Below are 17,656 nucleotides of genomic sequence, written 5' to 3'. Positions count from 1 at the left end.
TTTTTTGCTGCATATTATTACTTATATTTATTATTATTTTTTTTAATTAAATTTATATTGCGCACATCTACCCTAAACAGGGTTTCTCGGCGCAGGTAGATGGAGTACTGCAACTGAGTAACCAGAAGACTCATCACTGAGAAAAGAGCCAGGTCTTAAGGTCTCGCCGGAACCTGAGATAACACTGTTCCTGCTTCATAGACCAAGGAAGAGAATTCTATAATCTGGGTCCAAGGAACGCAAAAGAACGACCGCCCATTCTAGATAGTCTACAGCTAGGTGTTACCAAGTTGCCTTGAGTGGCTGAGCGTAGGGGATGAGACGGGACATAAGGATGGACAATCTCCTTAAGATAAAGAGGGGCAGACCCTTGGTTGATTTTAAAAATAAGACACAAGGTCTTAAATTTGATCCGACTCTCAATGCGGAGCCAGTGCAAATCCCACAAAACAGGAGAGATGGATGATCTCTTAGGGATCTGACACACAAGACGAGCTGCGGAATTCTGGACTACCTGGAGTTTCTTCAGCACCTCCTGATTTCCCCCAAGGTACAATACGTTCTCGTAGTCCAGGCGCAAGGTAATTTGCGCCTGGACCACCGATCTTTTTGTGGAGTCAAGGAGCATCCAGATAATCTTCCGCAGCCATCTTAGAATAGTAAAACATGTGAAACGCTAACCACCTGTTGCTGCATTGAGAGGGTGTTATCAAGGATAAACCACAGGTTACGGACTTTAACTGGTTGAGGGAGGGCGCCCATTTCCGTTGGCCAATGTTGGGGCCCCCAAAGATGCTTATGTTTACCTAAGATAAACACCTCGGTTTTCTCTCCATTCAACTTCAACAGATTAGCACTCATCCACTCCGACACCCGCCATAAACCATCTTGAAGGGGAGAGAAAGACACTTCCTTGGTAGAGGACAAGGAGAAGATGATTTGCGTGTCATCGGCGTACGAGAAGAGGGACAGGCCTGCCTCCTCTACAATTGATGCCAGGGGTCTCACGTAGATATTAAAGAGCACAGGGCTCAGCGTGGACCCCTGAGGAACTCAGTACGCAGATGACCTGATGGTAGATGAAGATTTAGAAGAGAAAACGTGGAATGTACGGTGACGGAGAAAAGAGGACAGCCAGATTAACGCAGGCCCTACAACTCCTGCTGACTGGAGTGATTTTAAAAGGATGGAATGTGACACTGTGTCAAATGCGGCGCTCAGGTCAAGTAAAATGAGCGCCGTTGTCTCCCCTCTGTCTAAGCAGGCGCGCAACTTCTCTGTCACCCCCAACAAAGCAGTTTCGGTGGAAAAGTGAGCCCTGAACCCCGACTGTGAAGGGTGCAAAAAGCCTCAACGTTCCGCATTGGCTGAAAGTTGGCAATTCACATGCTTTTCCAAGATCTTGGAAAGGACTGGCAGCAGTGAAATAGGATGGAAGTTTGACATAACCGTGGCATCCGCTCCCGACTTTTTCAGCAGGGGGACCACCATTGCACGTTTCCATTCAAGGGAAATACAAGATTCTCGTAAGGAAGCCTTTAAAAGTACTTTAAGAATACCATGCGCTTCCCGAGAGAGTTGTTGCAAGATGGTTGCGGGAAGAGGGTCTAAAGGAGAGCCAGATTTTACCCTGGCTAGACTGTCCAATAAGGTTTCATCATCGAAAGACAACCATGTGGAAATCTAAGTCGCCGAAGGACAATGACTCCCACTTGCCATCTCAGTCAGGGAACTCACAGTATTCACAGAATTAGGGCTCTTTAATGAGCTATATATTGTTTCAACCTTAGAGGTAAAATAATTTGCAATATCATTGCATTGGGTATCATTTAAGGTTGGGGGCAGAGGAATCGTGTTTGATCCTGCCAGCTTTTTGACCATGGAAAATAAGGCCCGTGGACGGTTCACTGAGGTGGAGATGGTGTTCGACACAAAAGATGTTTTCGCCGCCTTACATGCCAGATGATATTTGTTTAAGGAGGCCTTATATTCCAACTTGCCAGTCAGAGAATAAGTCTTACGCCATCTTCTTTCTAGGTGTTTACATTTTGATTTCATGTCCTTTAACTCATTATTGAACCATGGGGCAGGAGGATGATGAGTCGAGCTACGTTTTAATGCCAAAGGCAAACATGTATCAATAGACTTGGCTAGCCAGTCGGATACTGCAGTATTCAAGGAGCAGCAGGGTAGGTTCGGGTCTGGAGGATTTACCCTCAGCAAATTGTTAAGGTAATCCAAGTCAAGATTTTTCCAGGGCCGCCTCCTGCCTAAGTCATTACTGCTGGTCCACCGAATGTCCCCTGGGATTACTAATTTAAATAAAATAGCATAATCGGATCATCCCAGGGGGAGTGCCGGTACGCCACAATCCCACAGCAGGTTAGAGATGATAGGATCCAGCAAATGACCGGCCTGGTGAGTAGGACCCTGATTATGTAGCAGCAGGTTGAGGGCTTCAAGATCAGTCAACAAAGTTGAGCTCCCCATATCCAGGGGGTCCTTTAGATGAAAGTTGAGGTCCCCAAAGATAGTAAAATTTTCAGCCTTCATAACCAATGGGGCCACTAAATCGGAAAATGTAGAAAGCCAATTCTTAAAATTCCCTGGCGGACGATAGATAAGCAAGCCCGATAAAGTCATTTATGGGGAAACGGCCAGTTTAAACAGGGCAGCTTCGCAGTCTTGGAAAGATTGGGGCTCAAGTTTGCAAGAATAAATATCTTTAAAGATTACAGCAATCCCACCACCTTTCTTAGTTACTCGATCGCTTCTGGAGATGACATACCCCAAAGGCAGAGCACTAGCAACATCTGGACCTGAGTTGGCATGAAGCCAGGTTTCAGTCAGGAACAGAGCATCAGGCATCATTGAAGATAGAAAGTCAAATATATGTGCTTTATTAGGGAGCGACAATTAATACTCCAGAAATTGAGATGTTTGTCAACCTTAGGGGAGGAGGTTTTAAGTACAAGATTATCTCTGCTTCTAGATAAAGGTGTAACCAAGTTCGAGTCATTGAGTCCCAACTTGAAACCGCAGCTAAGACAATTAAACCTATGCCGGGAGGAATTGCACACAACACAGGATGAAGAGGTTTTCCCTCTGAGTACCATCAATTCTTCTGCGCTATACCTATGTTGAATCGACGAAGGTGTGTCAGAAGCTGCATAATGGCTGGGCGCTGGTCGCGTCAGGGCGCGGACGGGCACAGACGGGCTTGCCTCTGGCACGCCTCTGGCGTGCCATCGGTGCGCCCACTGCGCGCTGCGCGCTTGCATCAGGGTGTTATTTAAAGTCTCAATGTCAGCGAGACTGCGGCAAGAGTGTCGCCATGCCTAGTGAGCCCTTCGTGACTTTAGGATGGACAGGACACGTAGTTAGAGCGCCGCTATCTAAGAAGTAGCCTAATCACTAACAATCCCTAGAACAACTAAATCGGCAAAGAAACGGCGTGAATGCCTGAAAGAAGAGAACAAAAGGTTCTCATGTGCCTCGTTAAACTTTTACAGTGCGGGTTTGAGGAAGATCATATAAAAGAAATTTAAAACAGTTGAGAAACAAGTTTAAAACCACAATTTTACTCAAACAAGCAAGCCAGTTACTCACTCACTTACTTATATACTTAACATTTTGATTCCTCACAGCTTACTTCATTGTAATTTTGTTAAATATGTTGCTTTTGTTACAGAATTCTTTTATCATTAATAGTTTAGTTTAAAAAAAGCTTGTACAGTGCAAGTTTATGGTTCAAATGATGTTGAGTTCCACTATACCAAGGCGAGACAGTGTATTGCATAGTGCAGATCCTGGGAAGAAGGCATAACATTGACTTTTCCTCTTTGTGCCAGAAATCGGCACTCTAGGCACCCTAGCAAGCACATGGGGTCCACTCAACTGGAGGTGAACCTGTCTGAGTTGTAGAACCAGTACTTCATGGGTCAGGTGCCCAACACTCCATACAAGCCTAGTCTGCAGTGGTGTTAAGCTCTGTCCAGTGAAAAATGTAGAAGGCTTTTCAGGCAGTCACTGCATAGCTCACCAGTGTAGCTTTGGTATTTGTCCTTGCTGCTTGACGATGGCTTCTGCTTCTTCGGGGTCTTTTCTCTTGGTCTTGGGGCCGCAGATCCTTAGGTCTCCTTCCTCGAGCCTGTTGGTCATTGTTACTTGACCATGTTAGAGCAAGACTATTCTTCTTGTGGGTCTTTTCTCCTTTTTCATCAGTTTTGCAGGTCCTTGCGTCTCAATCTGTCTATTTTCCATGAGTCTCTCAACTTTTTGAGTCTGCGCACCTTGCAAGATGATGTTTCCAGGGCCTCGATCATTTTCAAGTCGGTCTACTAGATCGAGCCTTCTTCCACAGAGCATGAAATCTTCTCGACCTTTACTCATGTCGTGAGGTCGGACGTGGAAGGTGCAGCAGCCAGCTTCTCTCCATGCACCTTCTTAAGATGGTTCATCAGACCCATCCCACTCCGTCTGCTCTTTGATGGCAAGAGTGAAAATGTTCAGGTCCTTCCAACAATTCACTTTTGAACTTGAAACAATTACTGTTTTTTTAGGTCTGTTTAGTGCACTGAAGTTGATCCCCGATGGAAGTGTGAGCCTTGTTTTTCTTTTTGAAGTTTGGAGCCAAACCAAGCAAGGACTACTTTCCATTGATTTCCTTTTTTCTTTGCTTCCTGTTGAAGGAGCTGAAAAGGCAAAAGAAGGACCAACCCAAACATCTACAAAGCAAGTAGCTGGATTCCTATTTATGATGTGAGGACTGCGGTGGGGCAGGAGTTTGGTGGGGATGTAAAATCCACAGCAACACAGGACAGGTGACACTGGGATGTCTGAGGTTGCACCCCCCATGGGCAGATGCAGGGCTCATGGGTAGCTGTCCTCGTGTTGCACACACAGTTTATGTAGATTGACATATGGTCCACAGAAATGAAGTACCCTTTTTATGTGGAACTGAATAGATTTTCATGGAGTAGAGTGCTGTATATTTCTCTCCCACGAGGAAGGAAACTGTAATGGATGGAATGCTAATGCCAATACTCAAACCTGCAGCGGACCCAAAAGACCTCAAGAACTTCTGGACCATCTCCCTGCTCCCGTTCCCGGCGAAAGTCATCAAAAAGATCGTCAACATGCAACTGACCCACTTCCTAGAGGAGAACAACATCCTGGACCTGTCCCAATCGGGATTCCTCAGCTATCACCGCACTGAAACCGCCCTCATCGCTGCCACAGACGACATCAGGACCCTACTGGACAACGGCGAAACCACGGCCCTCATCCTCCTGGACCTCTCGGCCGCCTTCGACACAGTCTGCCACCAAACCCTACGCACACGGCTACACAATGCAGGAATACACGACAAAACCCTGGACTGGACCACCTCCTTCCTCACTGATAGAACCCAGAGAGTCTGCCTCCCCCCATTCCGTTCTGAAGCCACCAAAATCATCTGTGGCGTGCCCCAAGGATCATCCTTCAGCCCTACCCTTTTCAACGTCTACATGGCACCGCTTGCCAACATCGTCACCTCGCACAACCTCAATATTGTCTCCTATGCCGAAACCCAACAGATCCTCTCATTCTCCAAGAACCCCGCCACCGCCAAAACCAACTTCCATGAAGGAATGAAGGCCGTTGCCAGCTGGATGCAGACCAGCCGCCTGAAACTTAACTCTGACAAGACAGAGGTCCTCATCCTCGGCTCCACCCCCTCTGCCTGGAACGACTCCTGGTGGCCAGCCGCTTTGGGAGCCGCACCCACACCCACCGACCACGCACGCAACCTGGGATTCATCCTGGACTCATCGCTCTCAATGACCTAGCAAGTCAACGCCGTCTCCTCCTCCTGCTTCAACATGCTCCGCAAGATCTACAGATCGATCCCCACCGGAACCAGAAGGACGGTCACCCTGGCCCTTGTCAGCAGCAGGTTGGATTACAGCAACGCCCTCTACGCAGGAACCACGGCCAAACTCCAGAAAAGACTCCAACGCATACAGAACGCCTTTGCACGCCTCATCCTCGACATCCCTCGCCGCAGCCACATCACTGCCCACCTGAAAGACCTGCATTGACTCCCAGTCAACAAGAGGATCACATTCAAGCTCCTCACCCACGCCCTTCAAGCACTCCACAATGCCGGACCGGCCTACCTCAACAAACGTCTCACCTTCTACACCCAGAACCTCCAGCTTCGCTCCGCCGACCTCGCCCCACGCAGCCACAGGATGTCCTCTGGCGGCAGATCCTTCTCATACCTCGCCGCCAAGATTTGGAACACCCTCCCCACACAGCTGCGACCGACCCAGGACCTGCTGACCTTCAGGAGACGTCTCGAGACCTGGCTGTAGCTGCCCCCCCTCCCCCAAGCGCCTTGCGACCCTCACGGGTGAGTAGTGCGCTCTACAAATGTTTGATTGAATGATTACATTAATCTCATCTGCTGGTAATTGCTCCGAGCCTTGTTCTACTCCTTTTTAGAGCTGCTGTCTTGATAGTGGCCAACCGTATACACATTTGTCTTCGCCCTGACACAAATGGGGCTGCCCGCACAGAACTGCTAGGCCAAGACGCCTGTGATCAGGAACACAAGAACCTCAGGCATGTGTTGGCCTTTTTTTAATGTAAATGAAGGGACGCTTAAGTCTCTGTGGCGCAGCAAGCTTCGCAGCTATGTCTGCATATTGATGCCATTATATTCAAGACACGAGGAAAAGCAAAACATGATGGATGGAATGGAATGCTAGTGTTCATCTCAACCCATGGCATTTACTCTGGCCTGCATTCCAGTCCACTGTTTTTTTTGTTCAAGCACTGCTCCGTTGCTTGTTTCCTACGTGAGATGTGGCTGGTATTTCCAAAACGTATATGTTGTAGGTGTGCCCAGATACAAATCCGCTAGCTCACTGTAAGATAGGAACTCTAGCTGCACCTCACCGAGAAAGCAAAATATGGCAAAATGTGTGTGGGGTTGCTTGTGTTTCCAGTTCAGAGGGGATGTGACCCTGGGTGGAGATGAGGAGATGTGATCAGAAAGTCCAGACCTGTACTTCTTTGGCAGAAGTAAGGCTGTTGGCCTCAGTCCTTTTGTAATGACAAAGCGAGCAGAACAATGATGGAGTGGAATGGTCAGACTAAGGGCTGGACTAAAAGGTATCCGTAAAAAAACTAAAAATTCAATGCCATATGCAGCCCTTTAGGAAGGGAGCGGTTGGCTTCCCTCAACATTCCAGATCCTGGTCTACAGAACAACCGATGTCCTATGCAGCCCTTAAGGAGGGGAGCGATTGGTGACCCTCAGCATTCCAGGTCCTGGTCTACAAAAAAAACGATGCCTTTAGGAGGGGAGCGGTTGTCTTCCCTCAACATTCCAGATCCTGGTCTACTCTCTCAAGCATTTGCTGCTTTCCATCCACATCCTTCGATCAAGTGCATGCAAAGTGACCACCTGTTCTCAGATGCAATCTGGGTAATCATGTAGTTCACGTAATTGCCCATGAGAGCCCTGACCTTCAAAGAAGAGTACAGACCAAACTCTGGTAAGGGGTGGGTGGACAATTAGCCGATGTGTGTGATCGTTTTCACCACTGTAAGTATCGGACACTGAGTTTAGCGCTTCCCATCCCAGTAGGAAATACAGTTGTCATCCCAGATCGCATATCCTTCAGCTGCTGTGTTTGGGCTTACTGGGTTTTTGGATGGTGGTTTAGAAGCTGTCATTCTGTAGCGCCCGTTGACCATAACAGCCCCACTACAGCGTACACCATGGAATCTGTAGCTTTTGTGTATGTGTGCATTGTATGTAGCTGTGTCTTTTAGTTTGAGTTAGTTGTTCTTTCCCTGATTACATTTGTCCTTTTCAATTTTGACATCTTTGTTTTTCCATTTGACCCAAGTGTTTATTTTTATGTTGCCCTTTTTCCTGATTTTTCACAGGTCAGAGTTTGGTTAGTGAAGTCGTAGGAGCTTCTGATCGTCTGCAGTTTAGAGGTGTGTACATCTTCCACCGTTTTGGCCCTATCACTATTGTTCGATACCATCATAATGATCCACCTCGGTGGAACCATGACGCAGAAAGTGTATTCGCTCCGCCCTGAATTTGTGTTGTGATCCTGCTGAGCCTTTAACAGAACACCAGCTAGTTTCCTTTTTTGTTGTCAGCCAAGGTCATGGAAATTTGACCTTGATTGACATAAGAATGAAGCAAAGTTGCAGCTTGAAAACAAAAGTGTGACAAAAGTAACATATTTCCTGGAATGGAATGGCAGTGTGATAGTTGAAAACAAGCAATGTGAAACAGCATGGGAAGGAAAGCAGATAGGTGGGTTTCTTGATAATCAGCAGCAGCAAGAGGAGCTGGGTGCGGTGCTGGCAGCAGAGAAGGTAAATGGGTAACAGCATTCATGTTCCTGAAATTATTTCCTGTCTATTTATTTGCTTTCTGACAGTGAGAGTACATTTTATTAAACCTTGGTCACCCCGTTGTACAATCACCCACCTTATGTTGCATATTTACAGTTATTGTCCTTTTGGGCTCTAATGATTCTGTTTTTCTTGCATAAACTCGGGTGTTATTTTTCTTTAGAAACACAATGATGATGCTGGGCGGGTACCAAAGTAAAGTCAGATGCTCTGTTGTTTACTCTGTTCCCATGTCCATCCACTCATGAGAATGTGGCGGCAGCAGCTCAATTGTTCCTCCTTCCTGTGGTGACCTCAGACTGGATCCCTGTCTCAAGATCGGCCAATAACTGGTTGGGCTTGAGACATCTGTGTAGAGATCGTGGCAGAGCGATTCTTCCCTCGTCAGGCCTCCACTATTGATACTTTAGACCAGCGGCTCTGAACTTTTTGGCAACTGTGGACCCTGTTGAATCACTGCTGGAAGCCGGGGACCGCGGCCTAAGCAGTTAATATGTTTTGGACCTCAAAACATTTGACAGAAATGCAGATACAAATATACCTCAATTACAGGCACAAATTATGAAATATTCAACATAATTAATACATATAGAATAATTTACATTTTAATTTTAATGGGATGATTGGAGTTTTTCAAAAATTGGTTTCATTTCTGAAAAATAAAAAGACCTGTAGACTCTACTTTGCTCCTGTCTATTTGACTCCTGAGGCATGCTCTATTTATGTCGGTGCACACGAGCGAGCGCTTCGACCAGTCGTCCACACTGGAATCTGTGCTCTGTACGTGTGCTGCTCCCACGAATCAAGCTAAGGATGCTTCCAACTTCAAGTTCCTTTACATTTACACAGCGTTTTACAATTTAACATTTTTATGGATATATACTTCATTAATCTTCTTATATTATTTAATGTTCTAAACAATTGCAGACCCCATGGGTAGGTGTTGCAAACCTCCAGGTATCCCCGGACCACTAGTGAAGAACCACCACCCTAGACTGCAGAATAAGAGTTGTATCTCTCAATTTACTGAAGTCGCTCCTCCTATGGTTCATCTCTTTCTATTTTCACTGTGCATAGAAATTACAACTGAGACCCTTTCATTTCTGGTCCAAGATTTCTTGTTGCCCACACAGGGAACATCTCTTCAGCTCCTAAACGTAACCAGCTTTAATATTCCTGTTCAAATGAAGGCAAATTCTACCTGTGGCGGCAAATGCAACTAGCACTAAAGACTTAGGCACTGCCAGTTGTTTACTGTCCGTTGGAGTGAAGTGTTAACAAGATTAACTTGTGTCCACCTGAGGCGATGTCTTTACTCGCACAAGCACTCGGTGAACAACGTGCAGCGCAGCACGGGAAACACTGGCATTAGCATAGGTGCTCGTGCTGTGGGCATCTACTAGCTTTGGATCCACTGGGAACATTAGCGGTATTGTAACAAGTGCCTTTATAGAGCCGCGCTTTGTGGCTTTTATGGAAGATATGGTAATGTTCAAAGTCCTCACTGTCAACTAAGAGAGGAAGCGGCATCCCTTCCTCGTTTTGGGTACGATGAGCAATCTGGGTGAAGATCTTCTAGACAGAAGGTAACTTTAAAAATATTCCTCACTGTGGGTAGCTGGTGGCAGTGACCCTGCTTGTTGCTTCCATCCACTGAGACAGTAACCCTACAAACTACTGTTTTAATCCACACAATATGTTGTTGTGGGGCGCAATGTAAACACCTCTGTACTATGTTGCAAGATCCCAATGACAGCATTGCACATGCATTTCTTTGTCCTTTTTTATACAAGGTGAACAGATTTCTATATCACTTTTATTCTGCTGCAGATAGAATTCAATAAACAAGCCTTTGTACACTGAATGAGGAGGACCCCTCAAAGCCAAAAGTCTACTGAACACTGACATCCATCCTATGTTGTAATAAAATTCTAATCTGATCCAATTCTACTATTGAATTAATATATGGTTTCTCATATTTCAGCACAGCCAAGCCTCCCCATTAGAATGAATTCTCTGGAGGTTTTAGTTATTTTTTTTCCTGTGATTTGCTTGCATCATCTCTAAATTTTCAGGCTGGATGAAGCGAGTAAATTTTACATATATTAAAACTTAAAAGGAACTGTAGTCTCAACGTTTTGTCTATATTTAAATCGAAATTCCATAGCCATTCTATTGGTAGGTTTTTATTTTGCCAAATTAAATGAGTGTGAACACCTGGTGTTGACCTGGAATGTATCCTTGCTTGGTAAAAGTACGTGGTTCCTTGCCCTGAGTTGCATGACCTGCATGTCAAACTGGTATCCTGACTTTTATTTGGGCCTCGTCGTCCAACTGTGTCTGGAAAGTATCCTGTGAATGACATTTGAAAAAGGACCAACTCCGACTGCATGACAGCCAGTCTCATTAGTGAAGGGGCGTCCTCTGAAGTATTACTTTCTGCTGGAAGAAATTATGGCCTCCCTGCTGAGAGAGGAAAGAAGTGTTCCTGGCCCTGCAGGAGGAAAAGCTCAATGTGTTCCCAGTCTGTGAACAGCTAGAAAGAGTGAGGGATTGCTAGAGTTAGCTAGTAGAAATCCGTGGAGGGTTCCCCCGGTCTACATAATAGATTTATTTCTCAAGAACTGTATCAAGCCTTCTTCAAAAACAACTACTGAGCAAAGTCGTCAGTTTGTCATAGTTGAAAGAGTGACGCTGCTGTCATGGAGCCAGAGTGCTCCTGTACTGCTATGGTGTGTACTGATCTTGACATGGGGGCACACTGCCATCTCCTAAGTATCCCCTTTTCCAGCTAAGCCACAGTCTTTGCCCCAACAGTCCATAGCCCCCCACTAGAACAGGACTGCTGCATGCGTCTGTCCTAGAGCCGGCAGCAGTCCAACAGCTGAAATCAGGTAACTGCGGCGCTTAAGAACATGGCATGAATGAGAGACTGAGAAGCGGGCTAAAGCCTGCCTCACCAACTAAGACTTTTCCTTCAGTGCAATGTTAGCATGGAAACAGAGAGCTGAACTATTGGTGCATATACACCTTGAGGATGATTTAAAGAAATGTGCTTTTTGATTGGATGAGAATCCTTCTCAAGCACTAACCACAATCCATTGTCAAGGCGAACCGCATAAGTAATTAAAAGAACCTGTGGTTATCCTACCAAAGCAGTCCATGCGTTTATGTGTAAAGGCTAAATCAGTGAGTGGAATCGAGCCTTACCTCCTCCTGGAATTGCCAAAACATCATCAACGTCTTTTAACATATTTTAGACTGAGTATTTTTCATCCGCTTCTGTTTCAAAACGGGCTGTGGGAGAAGCCAACTGCCTGCCCCCTTGTACCTGTGATAATGTTTCTGTGTGTGACGCCAGCGTTTAGTGCTTTGCCCCCTTGTACCTGTGATAATGTTTTTGTGTGTGACGCCAGCGTTTAGTGCTTTGCCCCCTTGTACCTGTGATAATGTTTCTATGTGTGACGCCAGCGTTTAGTGCTTTGCCCCCTTGTACCTGTGATAATGTTTCTGTGTGTGACGCCAGCGTTTAGTGCTTTGCCCCCTTGTACCTGTGATAATGTTTCTGTGTGTGACGCCAGCGTTTAGTGCTTTGCCCCCTTGTACCTGTGATAATGTTTCTGTGTGTGACGCCAGTGTTTAGTGCTTTGCCCCCTTGTACCTGTGATAATGTTTCTGTGTGTGACGCCAGCGTTTAGTGCTTTGCCCCCTTGTACCTGTGATAATGTTTGTGTGACACCAGCGCTTAGTGCTTTGCCCCCTTGTACCTTTGATAATGTTTCTGTGTGTGACGCCAGCGTTTAGTGCTTTGCCCCCTTGTACCTGTGATGTTTCTGTGTGCGACGCCAGTGTTTAGTGCTTTGCCCCCTTGTACCTGTGATAATGTTTCTGTGTGTGACGCCAGCATTTAGTGCTTTGCCCCCTTGTACCTGTGATAATGTTTCTGTGTGTGACGCCAGCGTTTAGTGCTTTGCCCCCTTGTACCTTTGATAATGTTTCTGTGTGTGACGCCAGCGTTTAGTGCTTCTCTTCCAGGGGATACTCATTAATAGTCATAAGCACTGAATAATCTCTGCCCGTGAGCGGGAACCCGGAACATATAACAATATACATATATATGTGTAAATATACAATAAATTAGTACATAGTACTAAACCAAAATATACACATATACATGTATAAACCCATAATATGCAGCCCAACATAATGTATAGGCTAATAAGACCTTATTACACACTTTCTGCAGTATGAAAATACTCCATACACCAATGCAATAAACAGGCTAGAGCCTAGAAATGCATTTCATAACATAAATACCCTTTATTTTCATCAAAGAATCTGTTGTAAACGGCAATTAGCCTAACAAGGCTGCATATGAATAAATGTCTGTGTACAGAAAATCCGACTGGCACCTCGCCTTTAAGGCCCCAGAGAATCTGAGCACTTTGCCTTTAAGACCTCCAGGAGAAACCCTGCTCCCATCATGCACCACAGGTGACAGTTAGGTCAGTTCTTTTGTACGGTACAGTAAAACTTCATAATACATATTGAAAAAACCTCAATGCTACTGCTCGCCCGGGGAGGCGGGAGGGTGCTTATGACTTTAATGAGTATACCCCTGGAAGAGAACTAGGATTACAGGTAAGTAACTAATCCTTCTCTTCCAGGGGATACTCATTAATAGTCATAAGCACTGAATAGAGTAGCAAGCCCATCCCCACAAGACGCGGGCGAACAGATAAGAGCATAGCAACACTTTTAACACAGTGTTCAGCTAGAACTAGCAAATAAATTTCTGAGCGATGCTTGACCAACTTGCGCATCAGCCTGTGTGTCTGAATCAAGACAATAATGGCGTGTAAACGTGTGTACTGAACGCCACGTCGCTGCTTTACATATCTCTGTCATAGACACATTCCTAAGAAGAGCTATGGTAGAAGCTTTTCCTCTCGTAGAATGGGCTTTAGGTCTACCTGATAAAGACCTATGTGCTAGCTGATAAGCCTATCTTGCTCATTGCACCATCAGGAATCAAGCAAGCCGGGCCGAAGACGGCTGAAATGCCAGAAACCGGTCCCCGGAAGCTTGTTTCCTTCCCAGTGTAAGAATTGGCTTTTGTAGTCTGGTCTGCCCTGTTCCCATGATGCACTGGGCCAGGGACAGACTGTAAAAGGCAATTAGCCTAACAAGGCTGCATATGAATAAATGTCTGTGTACAGAAAATCAGACTGGCGCCTCGCCTTTAAGGCCCCAGAGAATCTGAGCACTTTGCCTTTAAGGACATGAGCAAGGCGTAATCCACGTTTCTGATAGAAATAAAATATCTAGCTCTAGATCCAGGACTAGGGAATTAATTTCAGTGGAGTGACTAGGGAGGGACCTACAGTTCAATAAGGCCATCGATAACGATTTACATCCTATAGCCTTCTGGTCCTTACTGCATTGAATGCACGTCAGAAAAGGTAAGTCGCTCCCATGAGTGGCCCTGCAGAGCATATGCTCCGAAGGGCGCAGTGAGAGCAAAGCCATTCTAGAGTATGTTGTACTGACCTTAGCGGCAGAAGCCAGCGTGTCCGGCCCGTCTGGGCCCGGACGGGCACAGACGGGCTGAACTCTAGCGTAACTCCGGCGGAACACCGGCGAACCCGCTGCGCGTGCCCGCTGCGCGTCAGCATGGCCAAGCTTTATACGAGGTCTAGCGTCCTTATGACAGCTAGACCGAGTGCCAAATCGCGTCCCACTTACCCCCAAGATGGCCGCCCAATATGCCTCGGGAAGTCCAACCAAAGGAACCAGGACCCGCCAAGAGCGGTGCGTATTGCAATTTAAGGTGCAAGTTTAGTGGGAATTAAAATCAGGGGATAATGGAAACCATAAATCAAATTAAATAATGAAAAAACGGGTATTTTAAAATCGTCACGAAATAGTGTTATAAATAGCGCTGAGGCGCTACGCGCTTAGCAGGCTGCAGCGCGTCCTTCCTGCTACCCCTGCCCTTTGAATAAACAAGAAAGAGCGCCTTTTTTGCCCAAGCTTTATACGAGGTCTAGCGTCCTTATGACAGCTAGACCGAGTGCCAAATCGCGTCCCACTTACCCCCAAGATGGCCGCCCAATATGCCTCGGGAAGTCCAACCAAAGGAACCAGGACCCGCCAAGAGCGGTGCGTATTGCAATTTAAGGTGCAAGTTTAGTGGGAATTAAAATCAGGGGATAATGGAAACCATAAATCAAATCAAATTAAATAATGAAAAGGTCAGGTAGATTATTCAAGGCATTCAGCTATGTGCCATTATGTTAAATATGTATGCCCTGCTTCTTTGCACGTCTCTTCCATCTGCACATCTTCAACCACCTCTTTCCTCTTCAGCACCCTATTTCCACTCTCCCCCGAATGCACTTCCTGGCATCTCCCTCACTTCACCACTTCCAAACATACACTGCACTCACTCACATTTAAGCAACTTATTTACTTTTATCTTTGCCTTGTACATATGTTGACATCTGTGTACGCCCTTCACACACTCTATTTAAATTACTACTGGAATACATGACCATTGTTCTGCGTGCTCTGCAGAGAGGCCAACTCACTGACAGGAACTTTGCTTTGCCTTCAACCTCCGCGCCAGAGCTCTCAATCAAAGCCCTCATAAATACCGGACACAGCTCAAAGGATGCACTTTGCAAGAGTAATAAGATGCACGGAAAAATGCAAGATGAAGTAAAAGGTGAAATAAAAGAGGAACTAAATTGCTGGCATGCATTACCTTAGCATTTTGAACATTCATCGTGCGTACACCAGTCCATGTTTTTGGCATTAATGTTAAGGGAATGAGGATGGAGCCAGGCTTACTTCATTATTGCATGTAACTTTCTTTACTATAAGCGCATATTTTCTCCCTTTGAACTAGACTCTGGTCTGAATCAACTTCGCAAGGGAACAAAAACCCTGCTCGTCTTTTGGATCAACTTCGCAAGGGAACAAAATCCTTGCTCGTCTTTTGGATCAATTTCGCGGGGGAACAAATACAGCATCTCCATTTCTAAAGGGGCCAACAATTTGCAGCCAGGTCCTTGGGTGTCACAGTGGAGGCGGTTAGCGTGACAAAGGGTCTCAGCACGATATTCACATAGCATTATAACACTTACCATTACTGAGGACAAGGCGCCAAATCACATCTGCTTGCATCCAGTCCTACTGTGTGACAAATGGAAAAGGGTGGGGTCCCTGCCTGTGAATGATGGACGTCTGGTCTCATGCAAGGATGCAGATTCCGATGCCCGAAACTGGGATGCTGACAGTCACTGGCCTACAGTGGATACCACCAAAGACTACAAAGGCAGTGAAGGGCTTTAGAAAGGTAAGCCCTGTGCCCTGCGTCACTTTGCAGAAAGTTGGTTTACTGCCTGGCTTCTGGCTTCTACTTCAAAGTGAGGCAGTCTGGGACAGACAGTCCAGACTTAAATACATCAATTTGTTTAGAGATACCTTCGTATCTCTAAATAAATAAATACATTTAATATTTTTTTAGGTAAACGTTTAGGAATTTCGGGGGGTGCATCCCTAGAGCCCTAATGAAGTAACTGCCTCTGACCCAATGTTATCCTTTGGGAGAGGAAGGACGTACAGTTGTGAAAAAACAATTTACGACTTTTTCTTTACCAGGACATGTAAAACCTAAAAACACGTCCTGTGTTTTAAATTCAATTTACCTTGTCCTATGGGCTGTTAGGGCCTAATTTAGGGATGGCTTATAGGTATTAGAAAGGAAAGTTTAGGCCTGACTAAAGGCTTATTTTGCCACATCGAATTGACCGTTTAAAACTGCTCTACAGGCCACAGTGGCGTGCCTGAGACATGGCTCAAAAGGATACTTTCACTGGGTGGCAAATTAGTGCTGCTACCCACAAGTAGCGTTTCATTTACAGGCCATGGGTACTCCTAGTACGATATAGGAGGGTCTTGCGAGTAAGTTAAATGTCCAATCAGGTGCCAGTTGTGCCATGTTGTTAGTAGTGGTAAAGTGCACAAAGTCCTAAAAGCCAACAGAAACGGATTCGGTAAGCAGGAGGGGTGAAGGCATCCCGTTTGGGAGTGACCCTGCAGGGAGGACCAAGTCCAACTGTGATTGAGTAACTTCATCTGAGCTTAACCACTGGTGTGTCTCTGATTAGACTGGCAGGATCTCAAATGCTGGAAGCTCCATTAGCGGGGTGGATACAGACAGAGTTTGCCCTGTATTGTGTTCCCTATTTGTTCTGTGTAGTATTTTGCAACATTGTAAGATTAAACCCCTTTCTTTTTACCGAAAGGTACTAGCTCCGGACTACACTATATTTTATGACTGCCCCCACACACACACACACACACACTCTCTCTCTTTCTCACCCTCTCTTTCCTCTTACTGCGAGCCCTCTCTATCCTGAGACTCAAGTGTGGATGTGGTGTACCTGGCCCAGCTTACAGACCAGTATTAGGATAGGCCCCAGGACATCAGTGACAAGCTACCTCACCGACCACGGTCAGGGCACCGTAGATTCTGTGCATCTTGTCGGTCTGGTATCTTGTTTTATATGATGTCCACCTCCGAACATTGCTCTCACTGACGGACTTCAGGAAGAAACTCAGGACCTGACTTTTCGACTAAACCCAGCAACTGAGTGCCTGGATACCCTCACGGGTGATATTCAGTGCTATACAAGTACTGTTCGATTGATTGATTAATTTAAACTATGGAAAATAATTGTCCTTGAAAGAAATTGCATTTCATTTGGACTCTCGCTCTTTATGACCCCAATAGTCCACTTTTAATCGTGGTCGATGGACCTTTGTCAGTGGCCATTTGCATCAATGGCAGTTGAACATTTCCACTTGTTGTTGCACTTGACACGCTGTGGGTCGCTTGAAAGATTTTGAGAATATTCAAATTTTTATATTTTATTTCCAAAATACATTGTGCCTGTGGTTGCTTCCTCTATTATTGGCACCACCGCCAACCTCCTGGCTGTGTCCAGAAATTTCTCCGTAGACGATGTTAATATAGACCACACCCACTGCTAGCACTTCGCATTGCCATGTCCTTAATTAGGATGTTGCTCTATGAATACATTTAATTTGGAACCAAGGGACCCTGCTGCGTCTTTAACCCCCATCGAAGGAGCAGAATGTCGTAAAGCTCATGAGTCACAAGGGGCAGTAAGAGTTGGTGACCGTCCATGACCACTTC

At 45.8% G+C, this 17,656-nt stretch overlaps 1 protein-coding gene across 4 annotated transcripts in view; it reads left to right on the top strand.

Annotated features, from left to right (window-relative positions):
* Positions 1-17,656, top strand: part of OPA1 (OPA1 mitochondrial dynamin like GTPase) — a 253,853-nt gene that overhangs the window by 24,592 nt on the left and 211,605 nt on the right. For 2 of the 4 annotated variants that reach the window (XM_078666566.1, XM_078666564.1), the window contains exon 5: positions 7,945-7,998. The exons of the other annotated variants lie outside the window; for them this stretch is intronic. In XM_078666566.1, coding sequence (XP_078522692.1) covers positions 7,945-7,998 — 54 coding nt within the window. The remainder of the gene's footprint in view (positions 1-7,944; positions 7,999-17,656) is intronic. 4 annotated transcript variants of the gene reach the window in all.

This window comes from Lissotriton helveticus, chromosome 11, assembly GCF_964261635.1.
Source record: "Lissotriton helveticus chromosome 11, aLisHel1.1, whole genome shotgun sequence".
NCBI classification, from domain to species: domain Eukaryota; kingdom Metazoa; phylum Chordata; class Amphibia; order Caudata; family Salamandridae; genus Lissotriton; species Lissotriton helveticus.
This window is presented reverse-complemented; position numbering and strand designations above follow the sequence as displayed.